Genomic DNA, 16,682 nt, shown 5'->3' with positions numbered 1-16,682 from the left:
AAGAATAGGGATGCCAGATAAAAATTACAGGTATCTGAGGCTGAAGTTTAGCAATTTGTGAGTAAAGCAAGTAGCTAGAAATAGGTTCTTTTCAAACTATCTGGGGTCCACCGATAGCTCAACATTATTTCATTCAAATTTGAAAATAAGCAGGAAAAGAAGCAAAGAAGCTACATGTAGAAGAACAAATTAAGTTTGCCTGAAAGTAAGAAAAGGTCCCACAGGTTGTGTTTGCATTTGGTCCTTCTTACAGCAAACAGAATCAGCCTCACTAGATTTGCACAGCAAATCAAATTTGGTAAAGAATAAGGGATACATTCTTTGCCTTACATTAGGCAGTCTAAAAAAACACAGCAGTTATCAGTAATAAATGAAATTAAAATACCTTGTTTTACCAGATTAAAACCAGAACAAACCTCTAATAACATAAATACATTATGTTAGACAAATTAGATGGGTTTTGCACACAAATAAATACTATTGTGATCTGCAAAAAAAAAAAACCTGCTTCATTGGTTATTGAAATGCTGAAAGGCACTCTGCATTTCATAATGCACCTGTGGAATTTTTATAGTGGTACAGACTTTACAACAAGGTAACAGACCTTTTTGGTGTCCATGTCAAGTTTATTGCGAATTATTTCATAGCTTATTAGCATGGGTACTATGCAGATCTCTGCTAGTGCCCAACTCAGTGTTTATGCCATCACTGCCTTTGGGCATCAACTGCAGCACTTAATCCATAAACCCCACACTACCTTTGCTACTAAAATGATTGATCTGGAGAAAACAGAAAACCATACATAACAGTTATCTTACTGTAAAGTCTTAGTAGAGAAAGAACAATGAGGTTTTCTGTGCTGTACATGCTGCTCCTACATACCTGCTTAAAGGGATGTGGTCTTCTTGACTAATTCGTACTTCTTGGTCTCAGCTACAAGAGATGTTGCCTTTTTTGTCTTTCAAAAGAGAGATATGTTTTTAAATAACTGGGGCCTTCACCTTCCCTGACATGCGTTATTAATATCAGCAATTGCTTAGAACTGTCTTCACAAGATTCACTATATCGCCTCTTAGTGAAACCTAGAAAAAAATGGTTCTGACTACTTGGGTTTTTTCTCATCTTCTTCTATTGATTCCCAGTGTTTCTATGGAAAGGAATATCATAAGTTGTATAGATTTATGTTTGATTCCTCCATAACAAAATATCCCATCTTAGCATTTCAGAAAGAAGGAACAGGAAACAATAAAAGGCAAGAACAAGTGTCAAATGTTAATGAGTCAAATTTTCAAAGCAAATCAGAAGCTGCATCAAGGGAAGTTTAGACAGTGCCTATGACTCTGCAGATGAGTTCAAGGTGGAATTCACTCAAATCCTTAAGACAGAGTAGCATTAGTCACTGGTTACTTGTGTCATGGTTTCCCCTATGTCACCATCTCCTATGGTGATGGCACTAGTGTGCATGAGTATCCAAGGGAAGATTAACATCAAATACATTTTGGAAAGTCTATGAAAAGATCTGTATGAAAGGAGGAAGTGTGAATGTGATGTTGATAACTTCAACATCAGGTTGTAGAACAGTCAGAAACATGCTGCAACAGGACATAGTTTGTTAGGGCAAGATTTATTTCACTGCAGAAGGCTAAGCAGTCTTTGACCACGTCAGCAACATGCCTGTGCTAAGACAATTTATGCCCCTGACAAGCCAAGGAACATGGGGGGGGGGGGGGGGGGGGGGGGGGGGGGCAGAAACTAGGCCATTAAATTGTTTTGCTTTCTTCTAGTGATAGAGAGCTGCCCCCATATTCTTCCCTGTTCATGCGCTCTCATATTTTCTGTCTCTTGCATCTGCTCTCTCTCTCTGAGTACAATCAGGCTTTCAGGGTGTGTTGTTGAGGCAGTCTGACTGGATTGTAACTACTCTCTGCCAGTAGGTGGAGATTTGGAAAAGTGAAGCTTTCAGAACAAGAGCTCTAATAACAAACTTGGGAGCATTAAGTACCAGATTGATACTCATGTCTACTGAAGAGGGTATGAATCACATGAAGGAGGAAAAACAATCCCCAGTCCTTCAAAACAACTACTGCTACAACTTTCTGCCTTTTGTGACACCTCACACTGTCTGAACAACCTGATTCAGCCTCATCTTGGGAACAAAACCAATCTGCTGCCATTCTTTAGAAATTGTTAGCAAAGGGAATAATTGTAGTAGCCATTTTAACAGCTGAAGAAGCCTTCTTGCACTTCGAAATTCAATTGTAAAGTAGAAAATACAAAAATGCCTTTTTTTTTTTCTTCCAGTTGCCATCTTCTTGATAATGAAAGTCTTTTAACTGAATAAAGGACTCTTCCCAGATTTGTAATAAGTTCTTTGGAGATCAGTTCCTTCAACAGTTAGTTCTGTCACTCTCTTCAGAAGAAATGCAGCCCTTTAAGAGACCAGATGAAAAGCCTCTGAAACCTGACACAGGTCAGACAGGATTATTGTGACTGTCAGTGTTCCGACTATCACAGAAAGCTGGGAGAAGGGATTTTCACATGTGAAACAGAATTCATTGGTGCAAAGTCCACACAAATCTTTATGTAAATAACTGGGTTTGGGGAAGCTTCCCCTAGACACCCCCACAGCCTCAAGAAACCCAGCAGGTCTGGAGTACAGTATGAAATAATGAGCTGTCTCTCAAGGAGAGAAGTCACAAAGCAAGAACTGTTGAGAGAATTATCAAAAAAAAAAAAACAAACAAAAACCCAAACCAAAAAACCACAACTATATGATGCCAGAACATACACTTTCCCAAAGAACTACCATGAAGGCAGTGCATTGCCAAGAGCTGGTTTGTCTCTTTGGAGTTTTAGTATATCTGGAGGTTCCCTTTATGACGGTACCATTTAAGAATGCTGACAAATTGCAAACTAACACTGTGCCCAGAAAGTGTAAAGGGTGCAAAATGACCTAAAGCTGTCTTTGCTGAAGTCTTCAGTGAATTTCAAAGGAAAATCCTCAGTCAGTAGAATGGCTTGTGTGATTGGGTAATAGGAAAGAACTGAAAAGGGTTCCTCTGAAGAGTCCATAAAAGCGTGAAGTTCTTTCAATTCCAGAAAAGCAACATGGCATTTCAGCTATTTCTAAATTTCTGAATTAGTCTACTCTTGGCTGCTCCTTTGTTTCATTTTCATTGCCATTGTTTTGTGCCTCCCTGTGATGATTACCAGGCAGTAACATCACACTATGAAACACTGTGCTATTTCCTTAGCACAAGCTGAGTCTGTTATGCTGTGACTTGCACAAACAAGCTGTATAAGAGAGCTGGCAAAACCAAACATAGTTGAGATCTACACTGTAGTAGGCAAGTTGTTTCCCCCCCAACCCTTCTCAAAGGGCCAAGAAAGCACTACCCAGAGGCTCTTAACTAATAGGGACTTGAAGGCCTAAATTAGCATTCCAATCTTTTTATTAAAACAGCTCACAACAGAAAAATAAACCTGACCTGCTTCCCACAAAGTAAGGCTTTGAGTTTGTGCTACACATGTGTAATTCAGGAAGGGGGAACAAGTGGGGTTCTGGATTTTGACTTGAAATGGCAGTGATGACTTGCATGCCCCCTAATATCAAATGAGAAAAATTGGTAGGGCTGACCATTAACTGGCACATCTGATTCAGGGATTTTGGAACAGGGCTTGTCCTCAAGTTACTTTTGCCTTCTACAGTGTTCACAGTGCATTTGCATTTAAAATTTTGCCGATATGAATAGAGCCCTCGATTTTAACATGACTGTAAATGACAGCATTAAAATAATCCTCATTAGAAGGAGATTAGACATTAGGACCCTCTTAACTTGAAGACCTATTGGTAAAGGGCTATTTTGGAATAGATTCTGTTACTGTATTGAGCAAGAAAAGATTAAATATCTGGATCTTGTGGACTCTGCGTTTTTGAATGTATGATTTTGGCAATTGTACTCTTAAAACTTATTTTCTTTCATATTCATCTGCAGTAGTTTCACCCTGCTAAAAAATGTGGGGTTTACTACAGATTCTCTTCCACATGCAACATGTACAGGCAACTGAGGAACAACAGGTCTTAATGAAGTCAAATGCTCTTGCTTAGAAGATACTTTCTTAGTGTGCACACAGGCATGCATTCAAGGCAAGAAATTATAGGATGGTAATTTAAACTTAACATCTTTCATTACTGGGTGTACTGGTCAACCTTGTATCTTTTTCTTGGCATGTCAAATTATATTTCTGCATGTCAAGCTCTAAACTGTTTTATCTTTCCACAACTCTCAGGGACACTGTCAACTTATATTTACAATGAAGTCTGTATTCTAAGTCAGATTTTTTCCTATTCAATTTAAAAACCTAAAGAATTAGAAAAATTAAAAAAAAATAAATAAAAAAGCTCTACAGTTTTTTAACCAAAATACTCTAGCAGAAGCTGCCAGAACTACATAAGTGACTTGAAGAATAAACGTGCAATAGGAAACTATTTGCAATAGTTACACAAATGAAAAACAGGAGCACAGGAGGTGAGGGTACAGCCCTTGTACTGTAAAAATAAGTCATACTACAGTGGCTGTTCAGGAAGTAATATCCAACCTTCAATGTGTACAGGCACCTTAACTGGGTATTGAAGGCACCTAGTTCACACTCTGTAGTAGAATATGCTAACCACCTGTGCTGATCTGAAAGGACCTTTCTAGATGCTACCAATATATCTCTGCACACATACCACCCTTCTACCCCTTTCTACCCTACATATTTGCTTCAGTAACTTTAAAGTTTTGAACAGGGACTTAATGCTGTGTGGCTTACAGTAAGCCAGGCATGGTTTCCAAAATTACATGAGTTCCAGTCAGTTGCTGAGATGAGTAGCTCAAGAGAGAATGCCTTCAACACCTGAGTGGGGGGAAGCTCAGCATCCAGGAGCCTCAATTCAGAATGGCAAGATCCACCAAAAGAGCCTCAAGTCCTCCACAGGACTTGGAATTGCCCAGGAGCCGGCATCTCAGCTGATGAGAGCAGCTGACTCACAGGGGGCGGTGCCAGGAGGGATGGCACCAGCCCTGACTGGTTAAAATCTCGCTCCAGGGATCGCGACTGATTAGGAGTGCGGTGTGGCAGTTTGTGTGGGCAGGTGAGCGGGATGGTGAGCGCTTGTCTTATGACCAGGGCCGGGGCTGGGAGCTCTGCTCTGACTGCCCCGGCGGTGATCAGCGTAGGCACCCAGACAAAACCTATGAGAGGGGAGGCTGCAGCGCAGAGCTCGTTGTGTAGAGGGTGCTTGCACTGGCCTCTTAAGGCGAGGGTGCACAATGGGCAGGGCTGCACTCGGTGTGCCCTGGTGGAGGTTCTCTTGCAGCAGGTGGCTGAGCTGCGGGATGTTGTCAATAGGCTGAAAGATGTCAGAGAAGCTGAGAGGAAGCAGGTGATTTGGAGAAATCTCCAGGAACTCGCCAACAAAGTTTAAGTTGACAAGCAGGTATTCTTTATTATGGCGCCGGGAGACACGGGGGATCACTCCTCCTAGCATGTCTCATCCAAGCATCAGTCAGGCTGTGATTATATTGTCCTTAAACATACATATTCATTGACTGATTGATGGCTTGGCTTCACGAGCGAAGATTTGGGAAGGGCTTTAACCACGCTTACTACAAGCACGATGACCAAGGGCATGTGGGATATGCAAATCTGGTTTGAAAAAAAAAGGGTGCTTATGCAATCAGGAAGTGTCTGACCAGGACTGTCATCTCCTGAGCGATCTCGAGCTACCCATGCGCTGGTCCGCCCGCATGCAAGGTTGGATCTGCAGCTTCCCATGCACCTTGTCACCTACCGTTTTGATCCTCACCTGTCCATACAGACAAGCGAGAGTAAGCCCTTCCAGCCTGCACAGTGGATTTTTTTAGGGGAGTCACAGCTTGTGCAGAACTGACCCCACCCTTTACACCTGAGGTTTAACTGCCACGGCCTAGGACAGTGACAGCAAAGTCCACAGGTCGTAGGTTTTGTAAGAGTGTCCTTCTCTTTGATGGAAGACCATACAAGGCTAGACGAGCTCCATCAGCCTGGGTTTGAAGACAGGAGTTTTCCTTCTCCTATGAGGAAGGCCCGTCTTCGCTAACGAAGATTTGGGAAGACCTTTACCCACGCATTCTGAACAAGACTGTCATCTCCTGGGTCAATCACAAGCGACCGATGACGCAATAGCACAACATCAAGCGTCTAGGCGGGATTCTGACTTAGAGGCGTTCAGTCATAAGCCCGCAGATGGTAGCCTCGCGCCAGTGGCTCCTCAGCCAAGCGCACGCACCAGGGGTCTGAACCTGCAGTTCCTCTCGTACTGAGCAGGATTACTATTGCAACAACACATCATCAGTAGGGTAAAACTAACCTGTCTCACGACATATTCATTAGATTACATACATTACATCATACTTTTAGAGATTGCTTCCTGCATGCACACTAAAGTGTGGTACTGGGCTTTGGGGCCCCTGGTGGTTCTTTCTTCATCACTTTGTTTTAGGATCCTTGTCATATCAGTAACGCCCAGGCCATTCTGACAAAGCTTATCTTAGTAATTTCCTTTTCTCTATAGTTGATAATGAAGCCTAAGGTACTTGAAGTTACTTATTTACAACCCTATTCTTCAGTCAACCCCCTTCTTCGCAGGAGTGCTTGCTCCAGGCCCAAACCGTGCAGGGGCCTCAAGCCTCCATTGTAGCTCATGGAGGAAAGAAGGAGGCTGTTAACCCAGGAAGCTGGGAAATAGTAACAAAAAAAAAAAAAAAGGAGGAAGAGGACAATTAAAACCAAGGGTCTTCCTCCTAAATCTGGTGTCCCCACCCAGAACTGCTTCCCAGATCTGGAGGGGACTAATGAGGAAACACACTTGCAATATGAACAATTGGCTGATGCGCTGGTAAAGATCACTAGTGGTGCTGCCAGGAAAAAGCAGCGGGTCATAGTAGTAGGGGACTCTATCTTGGAAGGCACAGAGGCACCCATCTGTCGGCCTGACCCAGTCTCAAGGGAGGTGTGTTGCCTACCAGGGGCTTGGATCAGGGATGTTGCAGACAGGCTGCCTGGTCTAGTAAGTCCCACTATTACCCACTTCTAGTCGTCCATGTGGGTGCTAGTGATATAGACAGCAGTAGCCCAGAGAACATTAAGGACCACAGAGCCTTGGGAGAAGTGGTTAGGGGCTCTGGAGCTCAGATAGCCTTTTCATCAATTCTCCAGGATAAAGGGGAGGACCTTAAAAAGGCTTAAGTGGATTTGCCAGGTTAATAAACAGTTAGAACAGTGGTATTGAGAACATGGGACTTGATTTGGGCGGCCAGGTCTACTGGGGGCTGGTGGAGCTGGTCTGACAATAAAGGGGAAGAGCTGTTTTGGTAGGAGGCTTGCCAGGCTGGTCAAGAAAGCTTTAAACTTGTTGGGGGAGGGGGCATCATTCCATCTCAGCACTCCCAGTCAGGTGCCAGCACCTATAATAAATGCTTGGAGCAATGTAGAGATATTCCAGCTGCTCCAGCCAATGAGCCGGCTTCAGTTGGAGCTTGGCTCATATTCCTCTATACAAACGCCCATAGTATGGGGAACAAGCGAGGAATTAGAGATGTGTGCATGTCTACGGGGGTATGATATAATAGGCATCACAGAAACATGGTGGGATGGCTCCTATGACTGGAGTGTTGGAAAGGAAGGTTACAGGCTCTTTAGAAAAGACAAGCCCAGCAGGCAGGGAGGGGGAGTTGCTATTTATGCTAGGGATAGGCTGAAGAGTATGGAACTCTGTCTGGGGACAGGTGAGCAGTCAACAGAGAGTTTGTGGGCCAGGGTTAAAGGGAGAACAGCGATGGGAGACATTGCTGTGGGGATCTGTTACAGAACGCTTGATCAGGAGGACTCTGTGGATGAAGCGCTCTATAGACAGATAGGAACAGCCTCACTCTTGCAGGCCCTTTTCCTCATGGGGGACTTCAACCATACTGATATCTGTTGGAGCGACGGTATGGCCCAGCACAAGCAATGCAGGGGTTCCTCAATTGTGTGGAAGACAGCTTCCTTCTGCAAGTAATAGAGGAGCCGACAAGGAGAGGTGACATGCTTGACCTCCTGCTCACCAAAAGGGAAGGGCTTTTTGGAAATGTGATGCTCCAGGGCAGCCTTTGTTGAAGCGATCATGAGGTAGTCAAGTTTGAGATCCTCAGGACAGTGAGAAGAGCGTGCAGCAAGCTCACTGCCCTGGACTTGAAGAGGGCAGACTTCGGCCTCTTCAGGAACCTGCTTAGTAAGGTTCCATGGGATATAGCCATAGAGGGCAAGGGGGCCCAAGACTGTTGGTTGATAATCAAGGGTCACCTGCTACAAGCTCAGGAGTGTTGCTTCCCAACTAGAAGGAAGTGCAGCAGGAGGGCCAGGAGACCTCCTTGGATGGATAAGGAGCTGCTGAGGAAACTTCAAAGGAAAAAAGAGGCTTATAAAAGGTGAAAGACAGGCTGAGAAAGTTGGGGCTGTTCAGCCTGGAGAAGAGAAGGCTGCGTGGAGACCTCAGAGCAGCCTTCCAGTATCTGAAGGGGGCCTATAGGGATTGTGGGGAGGGACTCTTCATTAGGGACTGTAGTGATAGGACAAGGAGCAATGGGTTCAAACTTAAACAGGGAAGTTTAGATTGGATATAAGGAAGAAGTTCTTTACTATGAGTGTGGGGAGGCACTGGAATGGGTTGCCCAAGGAAGTTGTGAATGCTCCACCCCTGGCGGTGTTCAAGGCCAGGCTGGACAGAGCCTTGGGTGACATCATTTAGTGTGAGGTGGGTCTGCCCATGACAGGGGGTTTGGAACTAGATGATCTTAAGGTCCTTTCCAACCCTAACATTTCTAAGATTCTATAAGTTGACTTGTGGATCCTAAAATGCTGTTTGATGTCATCTACCTGGACTTGTTCAAAGCATTCGACACTGTCTCGCATGACATCTTTGTCTCTGAATTGGAGAGAGATCAATTTGATAGATAGACCACTCAGTGGATAAAGAACTGGGTGGATGGCCATATGCAAACAGTTGTGGTCAATGGCTCAGTGTCCAGCCGGAGACCAGTAACGAGTGGTGTCCCTCAAGGATCTTTCTCGGTGACATGGACAGTGGGATTGAGTGCACCCTCAGCAAGTTTGCTGATGACACCAAGCTGTGTGGTTCGGTTGTGTCGTGGTTTAAACCCAGTCAGGTAACTTGTTCACTCACTCCCAGTGAGTGGTGCCGAGCTGACAACAATCAAGGTCCGTGTCCGTCTCCCCCCCCCCCTGCACCGGGGCTCTCCCCTTCCCCGCTCCCGGAGGAACGGGGAGGAGGATCGAGAGAGTGCAACTCCTACGGGTTGAGACAAGAACAGTCCAGCAACAAATCACCACTGCTACTATCAGCTAAAACAATGATAAGGGAAAATAACAAGAGAAGAGAATACGATACCACCGGCCAAGAAAGCGAGTTCCACCCGGAAGCCCCTGTCCTTCCGGGTAACTCCCAGTTACCCCCCACCCCGGGCATGACGTGCTGTGGCATGGAATACCTCCCCGGCTAGCCCGGGTCAGGTGCCCCGTCTCTGCTTCCTCACAGCCTCCCCTCCTCCCTGGCAGAGCATGAGCCTCACAGAGTCCTTGGTCAGGGTAAACATCACTTAGCAACAACCGAAAACATCGGCTTCACCAACACTGTTCTCAAACTAGAAGTCAAAACACAGCACTGCACCAGTTAACACAAAGGAAAAAACATGACTGCTACTGCTGAACCCAGGACAGGTTGATATGCTGGAGGGAAGGAATGCCATCCAGAGGGACCTTGACACGCTTGTGAGGTGGGCAGATGCCAACATTATGAAATTTGACCATGCCAAGTGCAAGGTCCTACACCTGGGCCGGAGCAATCCCAGCCACAGCTACAGGTTGGGCAGAGAAGAGATTCAGAGCAGCCCTGCGGAGGACTTGGGGATGTTGGTCGATGAGAAACTTAACATGAGCCAGCAGTGTGCACTCACAGCCCAGAAAGCCAACTGTATCCTAGGCTGCATCAAAAGGACTATGATCAGCAGGTTGAAGAAGGTAATCCTGCCCCTCTACTCTGCTCTCATAAGACTTCACTTGGAGTACTGTGCACAGTTCTCATGTCCTCAGCATAAGAAGGACATGGAACTGTTGGAACAAGTCCAGAGGAAGGCTACAATGATGATCAGGGGACTGGAGCACCTCCCGTATGAAGATAGATAGTCTGCGAAAGTTGGGGCTGTTCAGCCTTGAGAAGGCTGAGTGGAGACCTCATAGCAGCCTTCCAGGATCTGAAGGGGGCCTATAAGGATGCTGGGGAGGGAGTCTTCATTAGGTACTGTAGTGATAGCACAAGGGGTAATGGGTTCAAAGTTAAACAGGGGATGTTTAGATTCCTTCTTTACTTTGAGTGTGGTGAGGCACTGGAATGGGTTGCTCAAGGAAGTTGTGAATGTCCCTCGCAGTGTTCAAGGCCAGGTTGGACAGAGCCTTGGGTGACATCGTTTAGTGTGGGGTGTCCCTGCCCATGGCATGGACATTGGAACTAGATGATCTTAAGGTCCTTTCCAACCCTAACATTTCTAAGATTCTATAAGTTGACTTGTGGATCCTAAAATGCTGTTTCATATACACATGCCTTGCACTTATGTGTAAGCCAACACAACCTGACATGGAACTTGACATTATGTAAAAGCTAAGCAGGAAATGGGGACAAAAGGAGAGTTTAAGTGGACAGAGAAATCAGAATAACAGGTATGAAGTCACTTCACATAGTAAGGTCAGTTAAAATTTGCATGAATGCAAAGTAACAAATCAGGTATGTGTGCTGCCCATGTAAAGACAAAGCAAGCTTGTTATCACTGATTAAGTAAAAAGTGCTCTGTCCAGTGACTACATTCTGACATTGAATTCATGTTTAGGCTAAGACTTCTAGTCTGAAATATAAGTCAAGTCAATACTTGATATGGTGGCCATCTGTTAGGAATTTTAAAACAAAGGGTTAAAAAAAAATAAATCTTGTTTGAAAATATATTTATTAAGATATGTGTATGCGTTAGCTTCCTTTAAGAAGTTCCCAGAAACACCAAGGAAAATGGCTGAAGTCAGTACTTTCTCCTCCATCACATTAGTATGCCAGAATCAGCTGATTATTACCATTAGCAAAGGGGAAGAGAAATCAAGTTTTCACATTTGAAAGACTAATGCAATTTCGAAATTCTAAAAAATACATTCAGAGAAGTGATTCAAGGAAGTGATTTTGCATGAATATTTTCAGCTGAAAAGACAATATAGATCAGAACCTTCATTTTCCACCTAGATGAATACAGGTCACAGGCCAAGAAAACTCATGAGGTCCTCATCTGTACTCCCGAGCAATTAATCTTATTCTGCTTTAATATAGAGTATTCTAACTTGTCACCTACATTAGCTTAATCCTGAGCTCATTAGTTGAAATCAATGCTTCAGTTTCATTTATTTTTAGGTCTTTTTTTAAAGAACTATCCCTTCAATTACCTAGACAGCAACTTCTCGAGTAATATGTTAGTCCTTATTCTCTGTGCACTGTGGAGTTACAGCTCCTTTTGTAATCATTTGCAGGTAATATAGAAAAGAAGCAAGTACCAGGTAGAATAACAGAGGAATATTTAGAATCTGAAACAGCAGAACAAAACTCAAAGATGAAAGCTTACACTGTGCAAACAGCTTTGAGTAACTATTTTATAGTTTGCATGACAAGCTAAGTTACACAAGAACGCTGTCTAACTGAATTGAACCAAGTTTAAACAGGGAGAGCCTCTACTGTATCTGATTAGACAGTGTCTGCATTTCAAATGCCTTTAGTTTGGGAACAAATGACCCAAAGGCACTTTGTCAGAACAGGACAAATGCAGGTTTACTATCCTTGTTTCATCTCTGACAGCCCTTGCTATTAGCAGCCAGTGTAGCACTTCCATGGCAGTGGAGTCCATGCTCTCATGCCTGTGCATATCTCCTTCCCCATCATATGTAGGTGCTATGTGGCATCCCTTTTGCTGTCAGTGAAGAGTAATCATGGATCTAGAGATGCTGTGGGGCATCACCTTCCTCTGACAACCACTTCAGCCTCTTTATCAGGCAGTGTTAGTTCTGCTGGCAGTGGTTGACCTAACTGTGACCTTAAGGTTGAGAAGGATGAAAGGAAAAAAATAAAAATAATAATAAAAAAAGTAGTTGTCCAGTTTCAATTAAAAGTAATCAAAGAAGTGCCAATAACCTGTGATCACACAGAAGTCAATTTTAAACCAAAAAAAAAAAAGGACATTTAGATAACCTACAATATTTCAATTATAAGGAACCCAGGTACTCCTCAAGGCTGTATACTTTACCAGACAGTTTGATTAAACAGTAGGAGTAACAGTATTATCAGAAAGGCAAAGGGGAATGACTAACTTGAGCAGTGTGGAAGAAAATAATGTCTTCCAGCTGCTTCATTAAGGTGATTTGTGTTCTCTGCAGATCCATCATCTCAACTTTTACAACAATACTGTACTCCTTCCCTGACAACCAGGAGGGTTTTGGTCAGGTTAGTCACAGCAGAGCATAGTCATGTGCCTGATTGATAATGGGTACCATTATCCCATGAGAATGGCTTACAGAAAAAAAATCTAAACAATTTTTAAATTAAAAATGCCAGGCTGCAAGCACAAAACTGCCATAACAATATTTTAGTAAAGCAACTGGCAATAAGTTGCTCTTGCAATTGGTAAAAAGTGCCTATTTATTGTCTTTGCAGTGACTCAGATGGTAACTGAAGTAAACAGGAGTTGAGAGGAGTTATTGGAGATTGTATTATATTTGTTTTGTCAAGTAATACTTCTTGCCCTGTGAGGTTAACTTCAAACCAAATATACTCAGTGAGAACACATTAAGATTTTATACTCTGGAAAATGCACTCACTAGGGAATCTAGTTGCATAAAGACAATGACACCTTTATAAACAAGTTTTACAGCAAAAATCAGATGTTCTGAAGTGAAGTCTCCACCAATCTAAAGTTTTTAAGTAGAGTTCTAAAAAAGGAGCTGTTTTCAATAATTACTAAGACATAAGTAGTTGATATATTTAATACACAGTGAGCTGAAAAACACACTCTTCACCTTCTAGACCAAGGGGAACCAAGTAGCACAAAGACCAAAGATTTAAAATAATCTCATTAGCATTGCTATGGCACTGCTTTTGCTCTGATACAGAGGGTTGACCATTGTACAGGGGGGTTGTACAAGGGGGTTGTACAGGGGGGGTAGAGGAATTTATTTAAACAAAAGGACTATCTGTTGTAAATGCCTGCTAAGCAGAACAGAGACCTCCGGTCCTGTTAATAAGCAGACGCCTGAATCTACTGATAAAGGGGAGAAGCAGAGGATTTACGGCTGGGACACTGATCAAACTCTACTGATAAAGGGGAGAAGTAGAGGATTTACGGCTGGGACACTGATCAAACTCTACTGATAAAGGGGAGAAGTAGAGGATTTATGGCTGGGACACTGATCAAACTCTACTGATAAAGGGGAGAAGTAGAGGATTTACGGCTGGGACACTGATCAAACTCTACTGATAAAGGGGAGAAGTAGAGGATTTACGGCTGGGACACTGACCAAACTCTAAGGCCACACATAAAGACTAAAAAGGTGAAAAGTGCAAGAAGAGGAAGACTCATTTACTTCATCTTGAAGACCCCTACCCACAGGAGGAAGACTCAGTTACTTCATCTTGAGACCCCTGCCCATGACCAGAGGGGGCACTGCGCAGGCGCAGAGGACCTTCTGGCTCATTATAATACGAAGCGGGGATAGGACATGAATATGTATAGGCGTATTGTGCAACCTTATGAATATATATAACTTTAGAGAATAAATGTAGAGGGAAACAACACTGAGGCACGCATGACTTTGAGGAATTATCCCCGTGCGTCTCAGCGCTGAATAAAAAGCATACCTACTTTACAACTTTAACGAGTTGTGGAGTCAATCCGCGCATCAGCTCAAAGTGCTTTACATACACTAATGAAAATGGTCTTGCAGTACCTGTAATAACATACTAGCAAGGCTTTCTGAACCAGCAAAGGCAGGGAATAATATTTGCAATCATAGAAAAATAGCTTGCCAGAAGCTTTGTTCAAACCAAAATCCGGCAAGTTCTCATGATGCATGAGGAGGCTGTGGTGTGGACAGCACAACCCCAAAGCCATGCCTGCATTGCTAAGGATTGGGGTTTTCCAATGCTAATGTAAGGAATAAGAAAACAAATCTGAAGAACAAAATGTGAGCACTGATTTACTTTATTTAGTGCTTTTTGGCCCAGACCCTCAGGAGTATCTTGTATCAGGCTTTGTTGCCTGACCCCCTAACACACTAACCGCCTACAACTTTGGGCAGCATTTGTGCTCTAAGGGCTTGTCCCCAAAGCACTTCAACTCCTGCAGTGAAGAAAACACCAGCACGGTATTGATGGGCTCCACAGGAAGCATTAACCTCCCCGGGTCTGGAAAACCCAGAGGAGCGCTGGATGTGCCAGAGGAGCCTGGGAAGAGTTGGGCCCACCTCACACCTTCCAAGCCCACCAGTACTACCCCAGCAAAGGCAGCATCTCCAACATGCTCGTGAACGTTTTAAAGGCTCTGTCATAGAATCACAGAATCAACCAGGTTGGAAAAGACCTTTAAGATCAAATCCAACAGATCCCCCCAGGACTGCCAAGGCCACCATTAAACAGCATCACTCTACACGGTTTTTGAACACCTCCATGGACAGAAGCTGGTCAGTCACCTTCTTGTATAACCGGTGGACATGGAATTGCAGCAAAAGGTCAGAGTGGCTGTAGAAATGTAAACATTGCGTTGTGGGTGTGCTTCCCTGATGCAATCAATGACACCGGATCAACAGCAGCCGGAGGGCGGGTTTCTTTCCTTTGGGTTTCTCTCCCCTCCACCCCCACACCGAGTGCCCCGCAGGGGAGGGAGCGGTGCCGGCCCGGGGAAAGTAGGGGAACGGCCGGTGTGCCCCAGCTACGGCTCCGCGCAGCGGCGGGAATAGGACGGGTGCTGTGGGTGATCTGCGAGTTGTTAACTCAGTACGAAGCATCGCACCGGCAGCACAGCCGGCCCCCTGCACTACCCCACCCCTTTTCCCGAGTCGCTCTACGGGCCCCGCGGGGTATCAATGGCCCCGCTGAGCCACCCAGCGCCCCAATGAGGATCAGCGGCGGAATGCCGGGGCGGTGCCAGCGCGGGCGGCGGCGCGTTCGCCGCGAGAACGGGCGGGGGCGCCCTGCCCAGCTCTGCCTCACCTTCCGCAGCTCCTTCTCGATCTCGCCGGCTTTAAGGACGATGGGCCCTCGCACCGCATACTCCAACGCCTTCACCAGCGGGTTCATGGACTCCAGCGTCAGGATCTTCTCCCTGCTCGCCTTCTCGCTGATCTTCACCACGGAGGCCTTAGCAGCGGTGCTCCAGCGCACCGACCCCTCCCGTGCTGGTCGCGGGAGCCGAGGACCCCGTGAGGGCCAACTCGCCGCCAGAGAACCGGCGCATCGCAGAAGCATATTCTTCCCGCCGTCCCCCGGGCCCCGGTAGCCTAGGCTTGCCGCGGCTTGCTTGGCAGCCAACACGAACCGGTGCGTGGTCCTTCGGATAGCTCCTCACACACTGTTGAGAACGCTGGTACCGCGGATCGGTGCGGCCTGTAACCGGGGCGAGGGAGGGACGCGGTCAGATGTAATGCAAGGAACCGGCACAGTCACGCCAACACGCTCGATCCCCCCATGTCCAGACCCCGCAAACTTGGTCACAGTAGAGACAGCCGATCTTCGCAGCGCTTCGGTGCTGCCACGGTAACCGCGGATGCCGCTATTGCATCAGCCCAACGCTGCAGACCCTGGAGCCCAAACTACAGCAGAGTTCCACATTACACTCTACTTCACGAACACACTTAAACACAGGCTACTCAGCCCTGTATTGCCCGGCGGGCTTTGTAGTTCCGGCGGCCCTGCGCTGCGCCTGCCCACAGCATCAGGTGATGGGCGGGGAACGGCCGTTTTCGCAGTATTCCCGCTTGCGTGTCTGCGTTTTCCCGGCGTTGGAGGAGCCGTGGAGGGAGTGAGTTCGGGGTGTTCCTGTCTCTACATGATCTTGTCCAAAGCCCCTTTCCACGTTCCTTGTAACCCCTTTAGGCACTGGAAGCTGCTCTAAGGTCTCCCTGGAGCCATCTTTTCTCCAGGCTGAACAAGCTCAGCCTGTCTCCAGAACAGAGGTGCCTTGCACCTCCTCTGGACTTGCTTCAACATCTCCACGTCCCTCTTGTATTGTTGCCCCAGAGCTTGACGCAGGACTGCAGGGGGATCTCACCAGAGCAGATTAGAGGGGGAGAATCCCCTCCCTCAACCTGCTGGCCATGCCCCTTTTGATGCAGCCCAGGACACTCAGTTTCTGGGCTGCAAGTGCACACTGACAGGTTATATTGAGTTTTTTGTTAACCATCACCCCCAAGTCCTCCTCAGGGTTGCATCTAGTCTTCCCCAGCCTGTATTTCTGCTTGGGATTTCCCTGACTAACGTTCAGGACTTTTCACTTGGTCTGTTGAACTTCATGAGGTTCTCAAGCCTG

At 45.6% G+C, this 16,682-nt stretch overlaps 1 protein-coding gene across 1 annotated transcript in view; it reads right to left on the bottom strand.

The window, feature by feature from the left end:
- Positions 1–16,011, bottom strand: part of LOC130604069 (alanine aminotransferase 2-like) — a 42,136-nt gene extending 26,125 nt beyond the window's left edge. Inside the window, exon 1 of the mRNA XM_057418327.1 lies at positions 15,368–16,011. Coding sequence (XP_057274310.1) covers positions 15,368–15,622 — 255 coding nt within the window. The 5' untranslated portion in view covers positions 15,623–16,011. The remainder of the gene's footprint in view (positions 1–15,367) is intronic.
- Positions 16,012–16,682: the final 671 nt, after the last annotated feature.

Source organism: Pezoporus wallicus, unplaced genomic scaffold (genome assembly GCF_028554395.1).
Source record: "Pezoporus wallicus isolate ANWC-B61680 ecotype Strahan unplaced genomic scaffold, APGP_CSIRO_Pwel_v1 contig_4325, whole genome shotgun sequence".
Lineage (NCBI taxonomy): Eukaryota > Metazoa > Chordata > Aves > Psittaciformes > Psittacidae > Pezoporus > Pezoporus wallicus.
This window is presented reverse-complemented; position numbering and strand designations above follow the sequence as displayed.